The sequence below is a fragment of the Arctopsyche grandis genome, chromosome 6 (assembly GCF_051622035.1).
Source record: "Arctopsyche grandis isolate Sample6627 chromosome 6, ASM5162203v2, whole genome shotgun sequence".
In the NCBI taxonomy this organism is placed as follows: domain Eukaryota; kingdom Metazoa; phylum Arthropoda; class Insecta; order Trichoptera; family Hydropsychidae; genus Arctopsyche; species Arctopsyche grandis.
The window spans coordinates 8,131,843-8,149,822 of NC_135360.1; the positions used below are offsets into that span (position 1 = coordinate 8,131,843).

Below are 17,980 nucleotides of genomic sequence, written 5' to 3' on the forward strand. Positions count from 1 at the left end.
TCACAATATGTCTCGTTTATAAAATATATTACATATATATGTACATGTACATATGTGCATATGTATACAAGAAACATTTTTGTATGCAGTATACAAACTCCTGATTAAGCAGACGAAAAGTTGAGAAAGCAAGTCTTGAAATATTGCAAGTTGGTAAAATAGAATGCACCGATATTAAAAAGTTTATAAACTTAAAGCACTAATTATAATCATAAATTTATCAAGCAACAATCAGTTAGTATCAATTGAATCCAATCTTATCATTCATTCTAATAAATAATCATTTTATTATCCAACTATGTTGATAAGCATCATATTAGCATCATAAAATAGAAAACAGTATATTTAAACATATTTTTTGATTGGTTAAATTTTTTAGAAACATCAGAGAGGAGTAAATATGATTTTGAATTTGAAATACACTTATTAAAATATTATCAAATGCATGAATTTCATTATTATTATGTACTGTAATTTTACAATTCGAGTAAGTTCTTACGGCCAAAATCCAGCGTTGCCAATTCGCACTAGACGTCAGTTGTGTTTGGTTCTGTCGCAGGTTATGGTGTCATCTAGTTAGCCGGTCATTTCTCCAGCTTTCTAAAGCTTCTCAAATTACACCAACCATGGATTTATTATATGCTATGCACAGAAAACCGCTCAAATGCATCCCACCAACTCTAGAGAGGTAAACGCACTAATTTGACATTTACAACGACCAAATCTAGTATCAACTCACTGATGTAAACTTTACTCGTATTTGACAGCTTGAACGGCGGCCCTACTTTGTGTACGATATCTACAGGCAATATCGCCGCATTCACTTCGCTGACGCAGTTGGAAGATGACACGGGAAGTACCTGGGGATGTCATGTTTACGTGTGCGATATTGACACCCCGTGGAACTGTCACAAGGTAGATTCTCTCGTACGACAAGTGTCTGCTCTCGAATGGGACCAACAAGGCAGACATTTGCTAGTGGCTGATTGTGCAGGCGATGTGTGCTTCTATGGCTCTAAAGACTATTTGCTCAACGAGTGGACGTGTTTATACAAAGCCAGTTTTCCTGGTAATTATTTGTGCCTTGTGGATTTCGATAATTTGGATCAATTTAAGTATGATAACGTTTATAACACGTTTTCATTCTTCTTTATTTTGATCAACACTATTGTAGCTTAATACTTTGTGAATATCGCATCTAAAATGTTTCAAATTGCCTTTGATTTAATCATATTTTTAACACACAGGTGAACATATTATTAAAGCTGCCTTTTTCCACAATGGACGCAAAATAACACTTTCGTCGGAAAAGAAATCCGATCAAACTCCATGTCCTGAAAAGTTTCAATATTTGAGATTTGCTCCATCTGTTAAACAATTTGGGTATATAATTCAACTATATATTGCAGTGCTACACAAATTGGTCATACCTAACCATTTATTTTAAATGAAATTTACAGCGGTGTTGCTGCTGAAGGTGCAGTCGTAATCACGGCGACTGGGATGCTCGGTGCTGTACTTCTTCCTTTAGACTCACCTCAACCTGCTTCGAAAAGCTTACCTGTTGCTTGTGAATCCTTGGGATCGACGCGAGGCTATATTACAACTGCTGATATATGTTACGGCAAAAGTGAGTTTTTGCTTTAAGGTTATCTTTTATAAACTACATGTGTTTTCATTCTGACAAGTTTTTCATCTTCAGATGGACATTTTCTCGTCGCCGTATCTTCAGGCAACGTGTATCACGCTATTCAATGCTACAGAGTTTCGGTGAAAAGATCATCTTCACTTCAAGACGAGCAAAAACCGCTTTTGGTGACGAGTCAAGCATTACCGAGCTTTTTCCTAAAAGAATGCACTATCAAAGACTACCATTGTATGATAAATACAAAACAATTGATGCATCTTAAACTATTCACATTATATTCGAAACATATTCCATTTTAGGTACTCAAATAGTTCAAGTAAGATGGGCATCTAGAGAGGATACGGATTCTTTGATAGTTGCCGGAAACGGTCCTTTGGGACGGGCGGGCTGTGTTGAACTCTGGGGCCTGGTTGAAAGATCCCTCCCGGTCCATTCACTTCTTGCTAAAGGTCCAGCTTCTACGCACACCGCTTCCGATTGCTTCAATACTGTGGTAAGTAATCATACGTATGTAATCAGCTTTTTTTGGCTGGCATATGATTTTAATTGAACAATTGTTGCAGTTATGGCAGCATCAATGCAGTTACCATTCAGCGACCGCTCAAGTTGTATCGGTGACGTCTAGCAAAGTGCAAATTGCTGGTTCGGTGACTGGAGCATCAATATTAACACCATCGTTACCTTATATTTTCATAGCTTTAAACGACAACACTGTCCATTGTTTATATAGAGATACTCTTAAACAGGTTATGTGTTGTATTAATTTCATATGATTACGATTTATTTCACTTATAAATATAACCTATTTTTTATTATTATAGGCATCTTCCGCATCTTTATCACAAGCCTGGTCATTAGCTGAAGGTATTGTAATGGGTGGAGGTACGCCGCCTAAGCAGATGAAATTTAGTCCGATGCATGGAGGACAAGGTAGTCCAGGACCGTGTAATTCTATGGTTGGTTTAAAATATTACTTAATAATAATATAACAGTAATACATTATCAATATCATACATATCTTTTGTTTATTTAGTGTTCTCCAGTATGTTTACAACAACCAGGTGCTACAATATCCAGTTGTGACGCTTCTTGGTTAGGTGGAGTACTTCTTGTTATCGACAGCACTTCACATCTTTATATGTATAAATTACCACAACCTGCACTAGATACCGGTAAAATGTTTTTCATTATTGAAAATATATGCATGCTTTGATCTAAATATTTATTTAAATTTTCCAAATTTATAGGTACTGCAATTGCTGTTCATCATGTGACAGCACTGCTCGAATATTCTATGGTTACTGGCTTTGATCCTTTGGATATAATGATGGTTTTGAAACCTGTCACTATTGAATCAATCTATGATAGGTAGTAAATTGTTTTAAAGTGATGAAGTTGTTTCAAAAAGAACCGGGTCACATTAGATGAATTGCGAGTAACTTGGTCGGTAACCTTGTCGCCCAATCGTAGTTGTAATTGCCATAAGCTCTCAACTCGGGCAACCAAAATAATAAGAGTTTTCAATATGTAACGATACAGTTACATGTGCTCATAGTTTTTTCACCATGTAGTCGCCGGTGACTACTAATCACCGAATGTGACACCCCTCAATACAACGCTATACATTTTGAGAGAGCGTGCTAGTCACTTAAGCAATAAAATCACCGTGACCAGACCGAACGTCAACAACCAATATTGCTGGTCAGGTGATTTTATTGATTGGGCAACCAGTGAGTTGCCTGGTATGGCATTCTCCATACAAATGCATACAATTGATCTGGTCGCGCAACAAAGTCACCGAACAAGTTGTTCGCAGTCGCCCAGTGTGGCCTGGCTCTTATAAACAAAACTGGGTGTATTCTACTAATTTGCATGTAATGTATTAGGTTTACAGACAACTTTTTGAGGCAGCCTGTTGTATGGCAACAATTTTACTATACAAAGTGGTTAAGTTTGAGAGCTACGCTTTCAAGGTTTGTATGGTTATTATTTAACTTCCATTAATTTATTAATATACTTAAATGTACGTCTTATTATAGAATGATATCATCGGGTCAAACGAGAGCTTCCGATTTGACTTCACTTCTAATGTTGCACTCAATTGCTACAGCTTTCAAAAGTCTGTTGAGGCCGTCAGATCTTACATCGCACGATAAAGGACCTGCAGAAAGCTTAGCAGGTATATTTGGCTCAACATGAACTTAAAATTTTGATTTATAAGCAATATTTTTAACTTTTAACTTTTTTTATAGCTGTGATATCAGATCAAACGAATCCCGTCGCAGATATCGATAAGGCTTTGATGCACTTAGAAGCTAAAGAATTTACCGTTGAACCGTCAACCCTACAATCGGCTCAACAACTCATCCAATGGGCTGCTGAAGTCGCCTTAGCAGCGATGGCTCGATTGCCGGCAGCTGCGGCTACAAATTCAGCTCACGATGTAAGGATTTATGTGTAACTATTATTATCAATGATCATAATAGTGTTTTATTCAATTTCTATTTTACATATTTTCAGTACGAGTTATTTAGGGATCCAAGTGCTTTGAGTACTCTTCGTGAATTATTAGTTGTTGTCAGAGTATGGGGTCTGCTTAGGCCTCATTGTCTTCCAGTATTTACACGGTCTGCAGAAAATGTTGACGTGCTTAGTTTGCTGTATAAACTGCTTACACGTTTAGCTCACAACGGTTGTGAACCTGACGATGCATTACTCGGTAAATATAATTGTATATTTATATTCAAATTGTGCAAACTCATTTTATTCTTTATTAAATTTCGGATTCCATTGTAGATGAATGTAGTATGTTGCCTTCACAAGTACTCATACCTCAAATAAATGAATCGTTGCCGAGGACTTGCATAGTATCTCCGGCTCTCTATTATCAAACTCTTCCATTACAGGTATGTTTAGTACTATTTTATATACTTATTTGTGGGTTTTAAAATTAATTAAAATGGTTTGTTTATCATAGTTGGAGTTTGGAATTGAACCGGATATGTTGAAATACATTCCCGATATTGTACCGTTGGAAGGCAGTATTACTTCCGAATCTTGTATGGACTCCATTAGGCATCTGCACTTGGGTCTTCGACCTTCTGCTGTAAAGCGTTGTGGCCGGTGTGGTGCCGCAGCTGCAAGGCAAGCTTTGCAGCGAACGCCTGCTATAAGAGCATGGGATCAAAGATGGCTGCCCGCGTGCCGGTTTGTATATTGAGAAATTAATGGTTTTAAGAGTTTTATAGAGTGTGTATTGATAATTTTGTCCATTTGATTTTTAGGTGTGGTGGACTTTGGACTGTCGAAACTAATTCATAAATTATTTATTGGAAATATTTTGTACATATTAATATTTGTTTCGTGAATTGACATTATCAAATTATTGAAGAAGTAATATAATATGTTATAGATTAATTATTGAGTTATGAAATTGTATAGTATATTATAAGTCGGGGAAACGTTTTCACTTTTTTATTATTTTAACCTAATTTTAATAAAAATGTAAAGAAAAAGTTTTTATTTGCTTTTCATTTTGTGATGAACGATCATGTTTTTTCAGGGAACCGAATCGAAAACCGGAAAAACTGTTATTTTTGCCGGAACGAAAACCGAAACTGAACCGATATTTTTTCGGTTCGGTAAAATGAATATATTTATTTATTTATTTATTTAACATATTAGCCAAAGTGACATTACAGAGATCTCCAACCCGTCACTGTGGCCGGTCATTCAGTAAAAATAACATCATAACAGTAATAATAACTTATAAAAATAACAATATTGACACAACATCATTAAAATCATAAAATCATAAAAAAAAAACATAGATAAAGTAATAACAATCATTCATATTTAATAGGCAAAATCAACCACTGGCATTCCTCAACAACCACTCAACCAGATTAGTATATTTTATATTGAAGAGGTCAATTTCACCAGAAATCCGGTTGAGCAGATATATAGCCCTAGATATAGGAGCCGTTGTCAACATATTTGTGCGAGCCACAGGAGGAACAAACAAATCACGATATCTCAAGTCCCTGAATTTGCTAGGTGCATTAAACCTAAATTCATTTAGAACCTGAGGATTGTGAATTATCCCATTCAACAGCTTAAAAAAGTGCCTTCCCAGTAACATATTCCGACGAGACTCCAATGAGTTGAAACCTAACGCCCCTAATAGGAATGCACTAGGATATAGCCAAGGATAATAACCATACTGTTTCAAATAAAGATATCTGAGAAACCGTTTTTGGATTCTCTCAATCTTCAATGAATGAGTTATATGGGTAGGATTCCATATAATAGAAGAAAATTCTAGAATACTACGTACTAAAGATTCATAAAGAATTTTAAGCACCAACGTACTCTGGAAAGGTTTGCTAACTCTTAGTAAGAATCCCAGCATTTTTGTGGCTCGCAAACAAATATTGTCTATATATATGTACATATATACTTTGGGAATGATAGAATTAATGGATGGACATGGATGAATGTATATTAAAAATATGTTTTTGAAAGTTTTAGAAAAATATAATATCGATATCAAACAAATTTACTCTGTTACAACAGATAATGGAGCTAATATGATCAAATTTGTCAACTTGTTACAAACCGAATAGACGAAGAAAACCAGAACATTAATTATGAAAGAGATTATGTAGCAAATATGCTACCTTCCATTGAGAAATCAATGAACACATTATTAATTGGCTATCAAAAGTGCGCGATTCAAACACCTGTGAATGGAAGCGCAAGAATAAATACGCCCATACTTGAAAAAATTAACTTCTAGAATAAAACAAACCACAAGATTCTTTCTAAACTGTTGCACTTTTGTTCCTAGTTGTTTGTTGGTAAGCTTGAGAAAGTCAATTAAGTATGAATAAAAAAATATATTTTGTCTGCATTTTAGCTACATCAGAATCCGCCCTCAATTCCACAGTGGACCAGTGTCAAGCTGCAACTCTCTAGGAAATATTCTCCTTTGACATTTTAATTATGTATATGATCATAATAAGTTATAGCCGTATAAAGAGAGTTATAGACGGTGTGGGTGTATTTACATTAACTTTAATGTGGGTGTATTTACATTAATCCGAAAACCGGAACTGAACCCATATATTTTATTTAATTTTATTTACCTAACTGGTACGAAATAAATAAGGGCTGGGTCCCTGGATTTGTAATTTAAAATTACAAACGAAATCATTGTTCTTAAAAAAATCAATAGATGTCACTAATTCTGAATTTCCCGGGAAATTCTTAAGATTTTCAAAACTTATTTTATACATAAAGTTTTACATTTTTGATAAATTTCTTTGAATTTAAAGATTTATATACGTATAAACTTGTAATAGTATTATATTTATACATTTTCTGCAATAAAATTCCTTTTCAAAATACAATATCCTAAGCTTTAACTAAAGAACTAACGAGTCCCTTTCAATTCAATTATTATAATATGTCCTATATAAACTTGTCAACAATTCGATTTGTACATACACGTGTATGTACCTGTATATATGAGAACAATCCGGAAAATTCTTTCAGCATAAGAAAAGAGACGATGAAACGGAGCGATAGTGTTATTTCTATTTTTTTATTTTATTTTTATACAGAAAAAAACCCATTTCAATACATCGTATAATCATATAATTAATAATAACAAAAGAAAATCATATGACAAAAAACATAGAAATAAAAAAAATAGTAAAAAACACAATAGATAAGATAAAAATTATTAAAACTACATTAATAAAAATAAGGAAAAACAATAATTTGAATAGAACTAATAAACTGACCAAAAGTCACGCTAAAAATATTTCGATTTCCGTACAATCAACTATATGGTTAAATAGCCCCGTGGCTGTGCATATCGAAGTATTGAAAATAATACGTTGTGATTAGTTATGAATTACATATTTTCTTCAAATTATCAACGAAAACGGGTTCTGAAACACTTAATTTTGTTTATATTAAAGTGTATCTTCGAGAGAGATTTTCAGCAATAAAAAATTCATGCAAAAAACAAATTCGACGATGAAGATGATATGTGTTTGCTAAAATATTAATTTTTATGGTAAACGGATTATTGCGCAAGTTGGGATCGCGCCCACGACAATCGTTGTCGCAAAAATCACGGATACGAAATATCTGGCACTCGAGTTCTCGTTAGTGCAATATGTTCTATGTCTTTATATATATGTATATATAGATGAAAAAATGGCAAAGTTTTAAAATGATCAGAAAAATGTAGGATATCAAATCCAAATGTTGTCAGATGAACGAGCGAAGACAAGCATAGAAGAGCCTTTTAAAAATCTTACAGAAACAATAAAAACGAAAAAAAGTAAAAGACTAGGCATATTGTTACTATCATTCGTACTAATTTTACCAGGACAGTACTGGTAAGTCGTGAAATAAAACCAGTACATTTTTTTATGTAAAAGAATTTTTTATCTAATAGATGGATAAATATACAAATTCTTCAGCGAAAATGATGTCTCCCACAAAAATATTAGCAAATTAGTCAAATGTCGTTTCCGTTTATCAGGATTTTTTACTTTGATGAAAAATATATAGTCCATTGATGAGAGCATTTAAGAAAAAAGCATTTAAAATGTTACCATCTTATAATGACAGAATTTCTTTTTTCCATATTGCAAGTTTGTCTCAGCGTAGAAGGGTTTCTGATTTGTTAATTTTATATAAGATTGCTAATGGTATTCTTGACACGTCTGTTTTAAGCGAGATTAATTTTAACGTTAATGCCCGATTCACCAGATGCACAAATCTTTTTTATCCACCTATTTGTCAAAGCAACACCTCTTTCAATAGTGCAATCGTTCGTATATGCCGTATTTACGATAGCTTAGATGATTGTCCTGACCTCTTTAGAGACTCTTTTAGTATTTTTAGGACAAAGGTGAAGAAAATAATATGTGGTTGATTTGCTTCTTCACCCTTATAGTCTTTCTTTTTCTTTTTTACTTTATCTGTATCTTTTTCTTTATCTGTTTCTTTTCTTTTTTTTAAAATCTTGATGTTTTTGTAATTTTACTTTTTTATATCACCATGTGGTGCTCACTGTAAATGGAATATTATATTTTTATTTATGTTTATTATTATTTTTTGTCTCATTATACAACTTTCTTTTTATATTTTATTCTGTATGTGTGCCTATTTAAATAAAATAAATAAAAAATAAAATTAATGCATTTTTTCATAAATGTGTGTCCATGATTCTTTAATCTTCGTTTTAAATAATTGAAGTATTTAGAAATATGTTTTTGGAGAAAAATGGCTACCTTAATATACAGTGCATATTATTATACAAGTTTGCTTTTATTGTATACATAGAAAGAACATTCACCGAGTCTAAAATTGTATTTTATTTTCGTATAAGACAGCATTCAAGTTAAAAACTAAAACCGAATTGCTGAATCCCCCTACCGAAACGATCGTAACAGCAGCAATGGCGACAATAAAAAAGCGCACAACCGGCACATCAGCATGCAAAGAAGCGATGCACCTGAAGCACCTGCTCTCGAGCAGTGTTTTGGTCCCGTTGTGGGGGCGGCAGGTGTGGGTGGTGGGGTGGTGGGTTGGTGGGTGTCCGCGAAGAAGGGGAAGACTCTGGTGGGGAAGTGCGGTCGAGCTGGTGGGGAAGTGGGGTTCATGCACAGCTGTTGGCGTGTTTGGACCGCGTGGTCGCGCACCGCAACCGCTTCGGCGCACAACAAACAAACGTCGACAACGACTCTTTCGCGCCGGCAGACCGCGAAATCAAAAGTGAACCGAACCAACTCGACTCGCATCGTATATATTGTCATAATATATCACCGATATCGTGTGTGTGCTTGTGTGTAGTGTGTTTTGTTGCAACGGCGACGGTGAACCAGTCGTCCGTTGCCGTCCAACGGGAGCTGATCCCGCTCCAGGTGAGTCTCTCTTTCTTTCCATATTCAGACGGATTCTTTGTCTGTCGTCTTCCGTTCCCGGTATCCGTCCCATACCAGTTGTACCGTTTATTTCTGTGTGTGAGAGCATTTTTACTGTTTAAATCATCCTTATAAGAGCGTTATCTATCGTTGCGTTCGAATTTCAAAAAAATAAACAAATGAAATGCATTTATATGTAGAATTTGTTTTTGGCCAGTGAACGTGTAATAACACGTTCGTGTAGCAATTAGTGCACTTATACTAATCGAATGCCATAAACAAATTCTATTGACATTTATTTTAAAGTTAAATAATAAGACACCTGTAATATCGGCGAAAGACTTTTGTATCCCCGATTCTTGCCATCTTATTCAGGGTCGTCGACAGCGAAATCAGACCCTGGAAAACAATAAGTTTCAACCTTTTTGTGGGGGCAACTTTTTTTTAGTTTTTTCTAAAATACAATATATTTTAGCCTGTTAAATAGTTATTTAACAAAAAAAATTATATAAATGTCAAAATAAACACCTTTAGGGTGAAAACACACTGAGTGGTACATGTTTTTTTTTTAGATACTTTTAAACATGCGATAAAACAAAGCATCCCTAGCCTATATACATGGTACACAATCCCAAAAATCACCCCCTGGAGTGTTTTCGGTGTTATTTTTTCCTTGCTTGACAGTGATTGATAACGGTGAATCCCATATTTGTAGAAATGTAGGAGAAATATATGCACCCTGCACGTGTAACTACACCCGATTTTGATTTGGGGAACACCCACTGTCACAGCGTGGAGACAAAGACGCGACGTTCCATACCACTCGGTGTGTTTCTGTCCTTAAGTTGCGCCACAGGCACAACAATTGTAATAAAGTTCATTTTTTGATTAAAAAAAAGCCTTTCTAAAAATTTATAGCTTTCAATGTGGGATACTTAGCGAGTGTAGATTCGTTATTTGCGCTCGTTTTTATATTAGTTTTTTTTTTTTAATATTCTTGTAATGATTTTCTTCTGAATCGAGGTCTTTCTTATATCACGGGGCTTGGAAATGTATCTCTTCTCCCCTCTTCTGTCAGCCCTGCTCTTTTTTAAAGGGCTGACTAAATACTACTATCTGAAATATATCAATTCAGTTAACTAGACAGCAGGCAGAAAACTACACAAATTCTATTAGTCACCTACGACTTTTTGACCAATCGAGATCTAGATTAAGTTAATCAAAATATACATATGTAGTATAGCTCATTGTTTTTGTTCAATTGGATAACAGTCGTAGTCTACAGGGCGTCTAACACATTTTCTACAAATATGTAACATTTGAAAGTCGGAAAGCTTCAGTATGTATGTACATAGATATGTATGATTTTGATATGTAATATGTTGACCTTATTTAAAATAAGCTATGATAGATTAAATCTCGGACAAACATATTGACACGCTTTCATTTTTTATGTACATATAGTATTTCATCAGTTATAAAAAGATAAAGTTTTGAGTATGTATTCATTACGTAACAAACGAAGGTGAAAGTCGTATAATGGCAATACAAAGCATTTAAAATATGTATGCTAATTTTGTATGATACTTTCTTCTGCAATACTACCATTAGAGTCTGAAACTATGGTTTTCAGTGACATTAAAGATAATTATTGTGATGCAGCGTTTTTTAAAGAGTGCTCCACCGTTTTCTCCAAAATTTTCTTTCAAGCCAGCCGACTTTCGTAAATATCCAATATATGCTTTGCTTCGTCCTTGTTTTTACTGGAAAAGTCATTTTTCTAAATCACTGAACTGTAAAATTAGTCGCAATTTTGATTGGCTTTTGAGAAATTATCGTACTTTATCAAAGTAGAATGAATTATGTATACAATAAGTTGGACTTCAATATTTTGGCGAATCATCGACTATTCGTAAGTCGCAAACTAAGATATTTCAGACTCTTTGCCATCTCTTCAAACTTTCTTCAGTTAAACTCGAGTTTGAAACTTTTGGCATTTCGCTTCACATTGAGCAATTACTTAACTTAGATTTGAATTTATATCATTAAAATAATACATATATAAGTACATAACAATGAGACTCAACGTTTCACTGCACCAACTAAATACTATTGTGTGGCATTTAGGCATGCATAGGTATTCGCCGTATTGGAAACATTCAAAATTGTCAACCCTTTCACTTCCTACTACGTGTTTCGCTGCACAGTTAGTTCCTTGTCTCCTTCGGTGTGTTGTTATCATAGTTCCACCTGGTAATGAGATCGTTCGCATTTCAATCTCGTCCTTCGTCAGCTCCTTGCTCTCGTGTGCACAAGTGTGATGGCTGAGAAACGACGAAATAATAATAAAAACTTGCTCACAATGACATGAATCTCCTTTTATTATTATGCTGAATGAAACTCGTGCACGAGACACGTTGAATACAATTGAATTAGCCGCTCGGCCTGTTCTTCTACCTGGTTCGTTTCCTCGCAATGTCCATTTCAACACGATCGTTTCATACTCAACCAGTGCAGTCTGTACCTAGCGTGCAAACTCCACAAGATGACGAGATGGTTAGATTATTATATATGATGTAATTCGAGTCGTTTCATGGTCTCCGAGATGTGATAACGTCTTCTCTAGGATAGAGCGGTCGGTACAAGTACATATGGTACAATTTCGAGGAAGATCTTGACCTTTGCTTGTTAACCTCTTGCGTCACGTTCGCGCTTAATTCTGCAAAACAAGTAGTTAGTATATGTATGTATGTATATGTACAGACTTAATGCTCCAGGATGTAAGTAAGGGATTTGAAATGGATTCGTTAAGCCGCGTAGTTAACTTATTGCTCGTACGACTGAGTTTTCAGCGACGAGGGCTCAAATGCTTAAACCTACATATGTATGTATGTATGTATGTATGTACTCGTACCTGTCTGGTTGGTTCAAAGTACCAGCTCTCGACGCTTCAAACGCGGAGATTAATATCGTTTGAGATATTCGTTGTGCGTACGTGAATTTAATTTTATCTAAATATTAATTTTAATTCGTGATTTAACGTTGATATCCGAAGGACTTTTGTCTAGAGTGCTCGTTTTGTTTGTTTCTGAAGCATGGTGGTTGTTTGGAAGGACTAGCTTTCAATTAGTCTGAAGTGTAGGATATTTAAAGGCTTAGTTCTCTCCTAGAATGGAGATGGCGGTCTTCGATGTAAAACGAACAACATATCTGTTTATAAATTATGGATTTCATTATTCTCTATGATCGTATTAGAGTTTTTATTATAGGTGTAGATGTTTTGGCAGGAATAGGAAGACTATACTTAGTGTAAGTATTGTAGCGTGTAGAGGGGTTTCCGAGGTTGGAGTGAAAGACGCAGCAATAGTGGTAGGGGTAGTATATTATTTTTGATCCGTCGGCCTGTTAGCTCTGAATGGAGCACGGACCAAAACCGCATAGTATTTATACCCAGCGAGTACTCTCAACACTCATTGGTCGATGTGTCGCGAGACCTTATTGGTTGTTGTATACAGGTTTTTCATACGTCGAGGCCTTTTTACGCAAACGCGAGATCAGGTGATCAGTGGTCGAAGAGCACTGCATCACCTAATCTTTACGCTACAGTATTATAGCTGGAGGAAGTTACATACTAGGAGTAAGTAATGTGGTGGAAAATTTTCAAAAGTCAAATTGAGGTTTAAGTGATTATGATATGTCAAGAGTATAGTCTTTGTTAGTTGATATCCTTAAGTTTAACTAATCCTCGATGATCTGAATAAAGCGACAGTTTATATGAATTCATTATAAAGACGGTGCAATTTTTTTAAGGTTTTAAGTGTAAATACACAAGTTCATATATGTACATATATATTGAGGCCCTTTCACGCAGACTAAAATACCGAAACGACGAGAAATATACTTAAACGCTTCATAATTTATGCTTGTATTGTACTTTCTAAGATTCATCGGAAATTTCAAATCTGATATGCTTTTCCTTTATATTGAACTATGTATGTACATAGATAGTAAAAAAAGCGTGGGGGTTTATTGGTTTATTTATAAAGCTATTTATGTATGTATGTCTTTCGAATAGTTCTCCGATTCAAGATACCATTTTACTTTCTCTTGCATTGAATTTCACTATATTTTATAATATTTTCTACTATAATTTTACAAAAACATTTACATATTTGCATACAAGTTGGATTAAGGGTAGATTTAGAAGCTATAACATACATAGCTAGCTACTCATTCTGTGATAGTCAACTACATATGTGGTTTACATTTTGTATTTATTTCTACAACAACCATATTAAAGGAAATGATGTTGAACTTGTAAGTGTGAGTTGTAAGACACGGTAAACGGACAATTTAGAATATGTATGGTGATCTCGCATACGACAATCGTTGCTACTAAAATCGCGAATACGGTATATCTGGCATTCGAATTCTCGTTAGTGTTCACGTGGATGACTCCCAGTGGCTGAAATTTTTGTGTGCCAGATATTCCGTGATCGAGATTTCATACATACGTACGTGCACGCATATAAGCAGTATTTGTATTTGAATGGATCATAACTAAGGATACAAGAAATAAGGGAGTTCCAACTTTAAAGATGAATTTTCACGTCGTAGGGGATCGACCGGGTGTAGATGTACATATGCGGAATAGATGTACATATGTTTGTATGTTATTTTTCATGGACAATTATTGAGATTTCAAAAGATAAATATAGCAATATCAGAATGCAGGAGATCTTCGGCGTGAACACTGATAAAAAAAACACATACACGAAGGCAAAAAAAAAATACATACATACAAGAAGGCGGCAATGATGAGTAAAAAGTATTCAATGATAAAAATGAAAGGATTTATATGTATATCGTCATCGACAAAGCATGCCTCGCAAAATGCAGTTGAAATGTCGAAAAACGTTGACAATGTCGTGTATTTTTGTATGGAGAATATATGTACATATGTATGTAGGAGACTGGGGCTGGTGTATTCTGCCCCAAATAGATTTTTACGCATCTACCTAAAGGCGACCTTCTGTATATGGAAATACGGATCTTTTATACGGTCTACTCTCTTTACACAGTACCACTCGCAAGTGCCAGAGTACCACGGGACCACGGCAGATAAGCGACTGCCCCGAACTGAATTACAAACCGGGAATTAGAACTGCGTGGCGAACGGGATAAAAAAACACTTGTTATTTCTTGACGAGTTCTCGATAATACATATACGACATATAAAATTCTTTTCTTTTTTGGTTAGGAGAAATGTGTGTGGGTAAGTGCACCGATTGCCCTTAAAGACAAGCCGCCCCTGTACATACATATGTATGTGTATGTATATGTATATATGTATGTATTACCTCTATTTATTTTCAACTGCCTTTTTACAAGGTATGCTAGACTTTGACTCACTATCTTCGAGAAGAATTATCGCCATTTCCAAATATTTCTTTGGAGTATTAAGAGGGCTGGACACCAGCGCCCTGTCCATACAAACGTACATATTACACTTCTCCCTTCCTCAATTATGGCACTAGAGAAATTATTTTTTAATATGCTTTGGATAGCCACCATAGGCATGTTTCTTTTTTTGATAAGTTATTTTTTATGGGAGCTAGGAGCCACCAAACATCTATAAAATCGTCTCGTTTTTACACCCACGAAAAGAGTCCAGCGTGCTAATTTAACGGTTGATTTTAAAAAAAATACGAAGACACAAACAGAAAATATCTTTCTCATACCGATGATGAATTTTTTTTTAAATTGGTCCAGTTTCGGAGGAGAATACGAAACCTCGATTTTGTCGATTTAAAATAGGCATTATCTGATCGAGGCGCAACTGTCGCATTCACTCAATATATATATAAAGGAACGGCAACAAAATTAAGGTTTCGGGTATCCAGCTCTCTTGACAACCCTTCGATTTTATTGGAACTTTAATTTTGGGCGCCTGAATGCGGTAGAGCTTTGCGTCATCGTTTACTTTTCCAACCTATTCCCGCGAAAACGTCTGCTTTCAATAACTCGTCTCTTGTCAAGGCTATCCGGTTCCTCAATGATATAGATGAACATTTGGACCTGTTTAATTGTCATGTTGATGAACTGGCCAGTTTCATGAGATTCAACACGAGTCTATTTGAACGAGATGAATGATTGGTAATTTTTATTTTTCTTTTCTTAACCTGTCAGGTCACATTGGTCATAATATTGTTATTATTATTACAAATAATAAATAAATGTCTTCATCGCCTAAGCACCTTTGTGTATAAATATGTATGCTTTTATTTCACATTGCCCTTGCGACTTTAAGCCTTATATCTAAAATATGATTATTTATATGAGAAAAAAAGATAGTTTGTCAAAAGCTTAAGTCGCCGAGCAAACTTCCACCGTTAAAAGTGGGAAATTCCTCAAGAGATTTAGAGGATTTGTCAAAACCGCCAAAGGCTTTAAGCCTCGCAAAGTCTAAATCCTCGCCATAAAATCGACGAGACGTTCTATCGGATCGCGTAATTTACGATCACGTGTGATCGCGGATCGTAAGATACGCTCCGTGTCGTGTCGGATGCTGCGAGAATATCTAAGCGGGAATTGAAACAGAACGTTTCCGTTGCGTCACGTGTTACACGTTCGCAATCTTATGTGCCGTGTTGAGTCATTAACGCAGTATGTGCGTATATGACTCAACGCCCTCGCAAGGAAACCCGGTGTTGACACTTAAAGGGTTAAATCGTGTGTTGTGTGCGGTTTCGGTGGTCCGTTTCGTAAGTTACGCTTTGCGGCGTAATCGAATTCGGATTCGTTTATTACTCGCCGGGGGACTCTTTCGAACTTTTCAGTATGATAAGATTCGTCGAACTTACGTTTTGTGTGTGAATTTTTAGTTTTCTTTTGAATTGGATTTGTGCAATTTTTTTTAAATTTGCTTTTATTTGCCGCCTACTTTCAATGTATGGCCTAGGTCCTAGGAAATCCAAAATTGCGTTATGATAATACCAGTGTATCGGTATTTGTAAAAGTTTCAAAAAGTTAATCGCACTAACAGAGATTCTGGACATGGATTCGAATTAAAAGAACCGATAACCATTTGTTAGTTCGCGATCGATTGTTCGACAAATCATTTAGAATATTAAGTTTTGTGGACAAATAAGATGTTAAGATTTTTTTGTTGGCACAAACATGAAAAATTATGCTCGTAGCTTCAAGACAGATTATTATAATTCAATAATTAAAAATTCGAATGTGACCAACTCGTGACTTTATCCATGTATTTGAGGAATATAATTAGTATTAAAAAAAATCGCTTAATGCCACACACATTGGTTGTGAAAAAGTTTTCGATACACGTTTGAGTGGTTAACGCAGAGAATACAAATTGAGCGCAAATGTATGGAAACATGCACAAGACAAAAGTTCTACTTCCGTTTGTCTGATTTCGTTCAATCTTTTTTATTACTTAAAATCACTATCAGTATTATACACAGTAAATATCAAGAAGATTAAAATAAGTTAAAGGTCAAAATAAAATAATTAAATATTGTTTTAAAAAAAAATACTACTCCCGGTTTACGAATTCTGACCAAAACCTTATCAGCTCTAAGTTAGTACATAAAGAATAAAAATATAAATTTTCAGCTTGATACGTTCACGGGTGTGCATTTTTGACCTTTCTAAGAGGAAAAAATCTCACTCCCGATTTATTAAATTTAGTGATTTTTTTTATTTTCATCACATTTATAGTATCAATTTGATACAAGAATTATACTTGAATTTTTTCGTGAAGAACACACATTTTTAAGAGGTCGAAAAAAATAGTGGAAGACAAATCGAACAAGAGTAAACTGCTACTTCCGGTTGAGGAATGCTTACCAAATTTTATACATAACTTGGTATTACGCTTAAACTTCTAGATATGAATTTTCAGTTCAATAAACCAAAAGATTTCTGAGAAAAACATAAAAAACCTCGATTCTCTAGAGTAAAATTACTACTTCCGGTTCAGATAAAAATATTTAAAAATTTAAAGTTATAAAGATTATTATTTCTATTACATATAAAACAATTTCAGTTCGATTTAGATAGCGGCTTGGGAGATAATTGAATTCAAAAACTTAACAAAAAGAGGATACCTATGAGGGGAGGTACCATTTATGGTCAAATTAAAAATTTGAAAACAATTTAACGTCGTATCGATAAGAATTTCAGTAACTGATACTAAGTTTCAGTTCGATAGGACTAACGGTATTCAAAAAATCCCCAAAATACACAAACACACAGACACACACACACATTTGTTCTAGACCATTAAAACGTGATCATTGATCGATTCGGATCATTCAAAATCTCAAGTTGGAATTTTCACATGATCACAAAACTTCATCTATTG

The 17,980-nt window shown here is 34.8% G+C and overlaps 2 protein-coding genes across 2 annotated transcripts in view; both read left to right on the forward strand.

Moving 5' to 3' along the window:
- Nucleotides 1-342: 342 nt before the first annotated feature.
- Nucleotides 343-5,169, forward strand: MED16 (mediator complex subunit 16). The gene is made up of 17 exons (XM_077432686.1): nt 343-688; nt 768-1,069; nt 1,248-1,383; nt 1,461-1,630; nt 1,703-1,876; nt 1,948-2,141; nt 2,212-2,394; nt 2,470-2,604; nt 2,682-2,820; nt 2,896-3,016; nt 3,535-3,621; nt 3,688-3,827; nt 3,901-4,091; nt 4,169-4,367; nt 4,445-4,554; nt 4,626-4,855; nt 4,933-5,169. The coding sequence occupies exons 1-17, from the start codon at nt 627-629 to the stop codon at nt 4,967-4,969; spliced, it is 2,610 nt and encodes an 869-aa protein (XP_077288812.1). The 5' UTR covers nt 343-626; the 3' UTR covers nt 4,970-5,169.
- Nucleotides 5,170-9,331: 4,162 nt separating this feature from the next.
- The window catches only part of LOC143913094 (uncharacterized), a 122,953-nt gene continuing 114,304 nt past the window's right edge, over nt 9,332-17,980 (forward strand). Inside the window, exon 1 of the mRNA XM_077432690.1 lies at nt 9,332-9,594. The gene's annotated coding sequence lies outside the window, so the exon portion shown is untranslated. The remainder of the gene's footprint in view (nt 9,595-17,980) is intronic.

Bases quoted from the DNA above. Each gene is read 5' to 3' on its own strand.
- MED16 (XM_077432686.1), top strand. From the start codon at position 627: ATGGATTTATTATATGCTATGCACAGAAAACCGCTCAAATGCATCCCA. The intron at 3,828-3,900 runs GTATATTTGGCT...CTTTTTTTATAG, and splicing joins ACCTGCAGAAAGCTTAGCAG to CTGTGATATCAGATCAAACG. The intron at 4,368-4,444 runs GTAAATATAATT...ATTCCATTGTAG, and splicing joins ACCTGACGATGCATTACTCG to ATGAATGTAGTATGTTGCCT.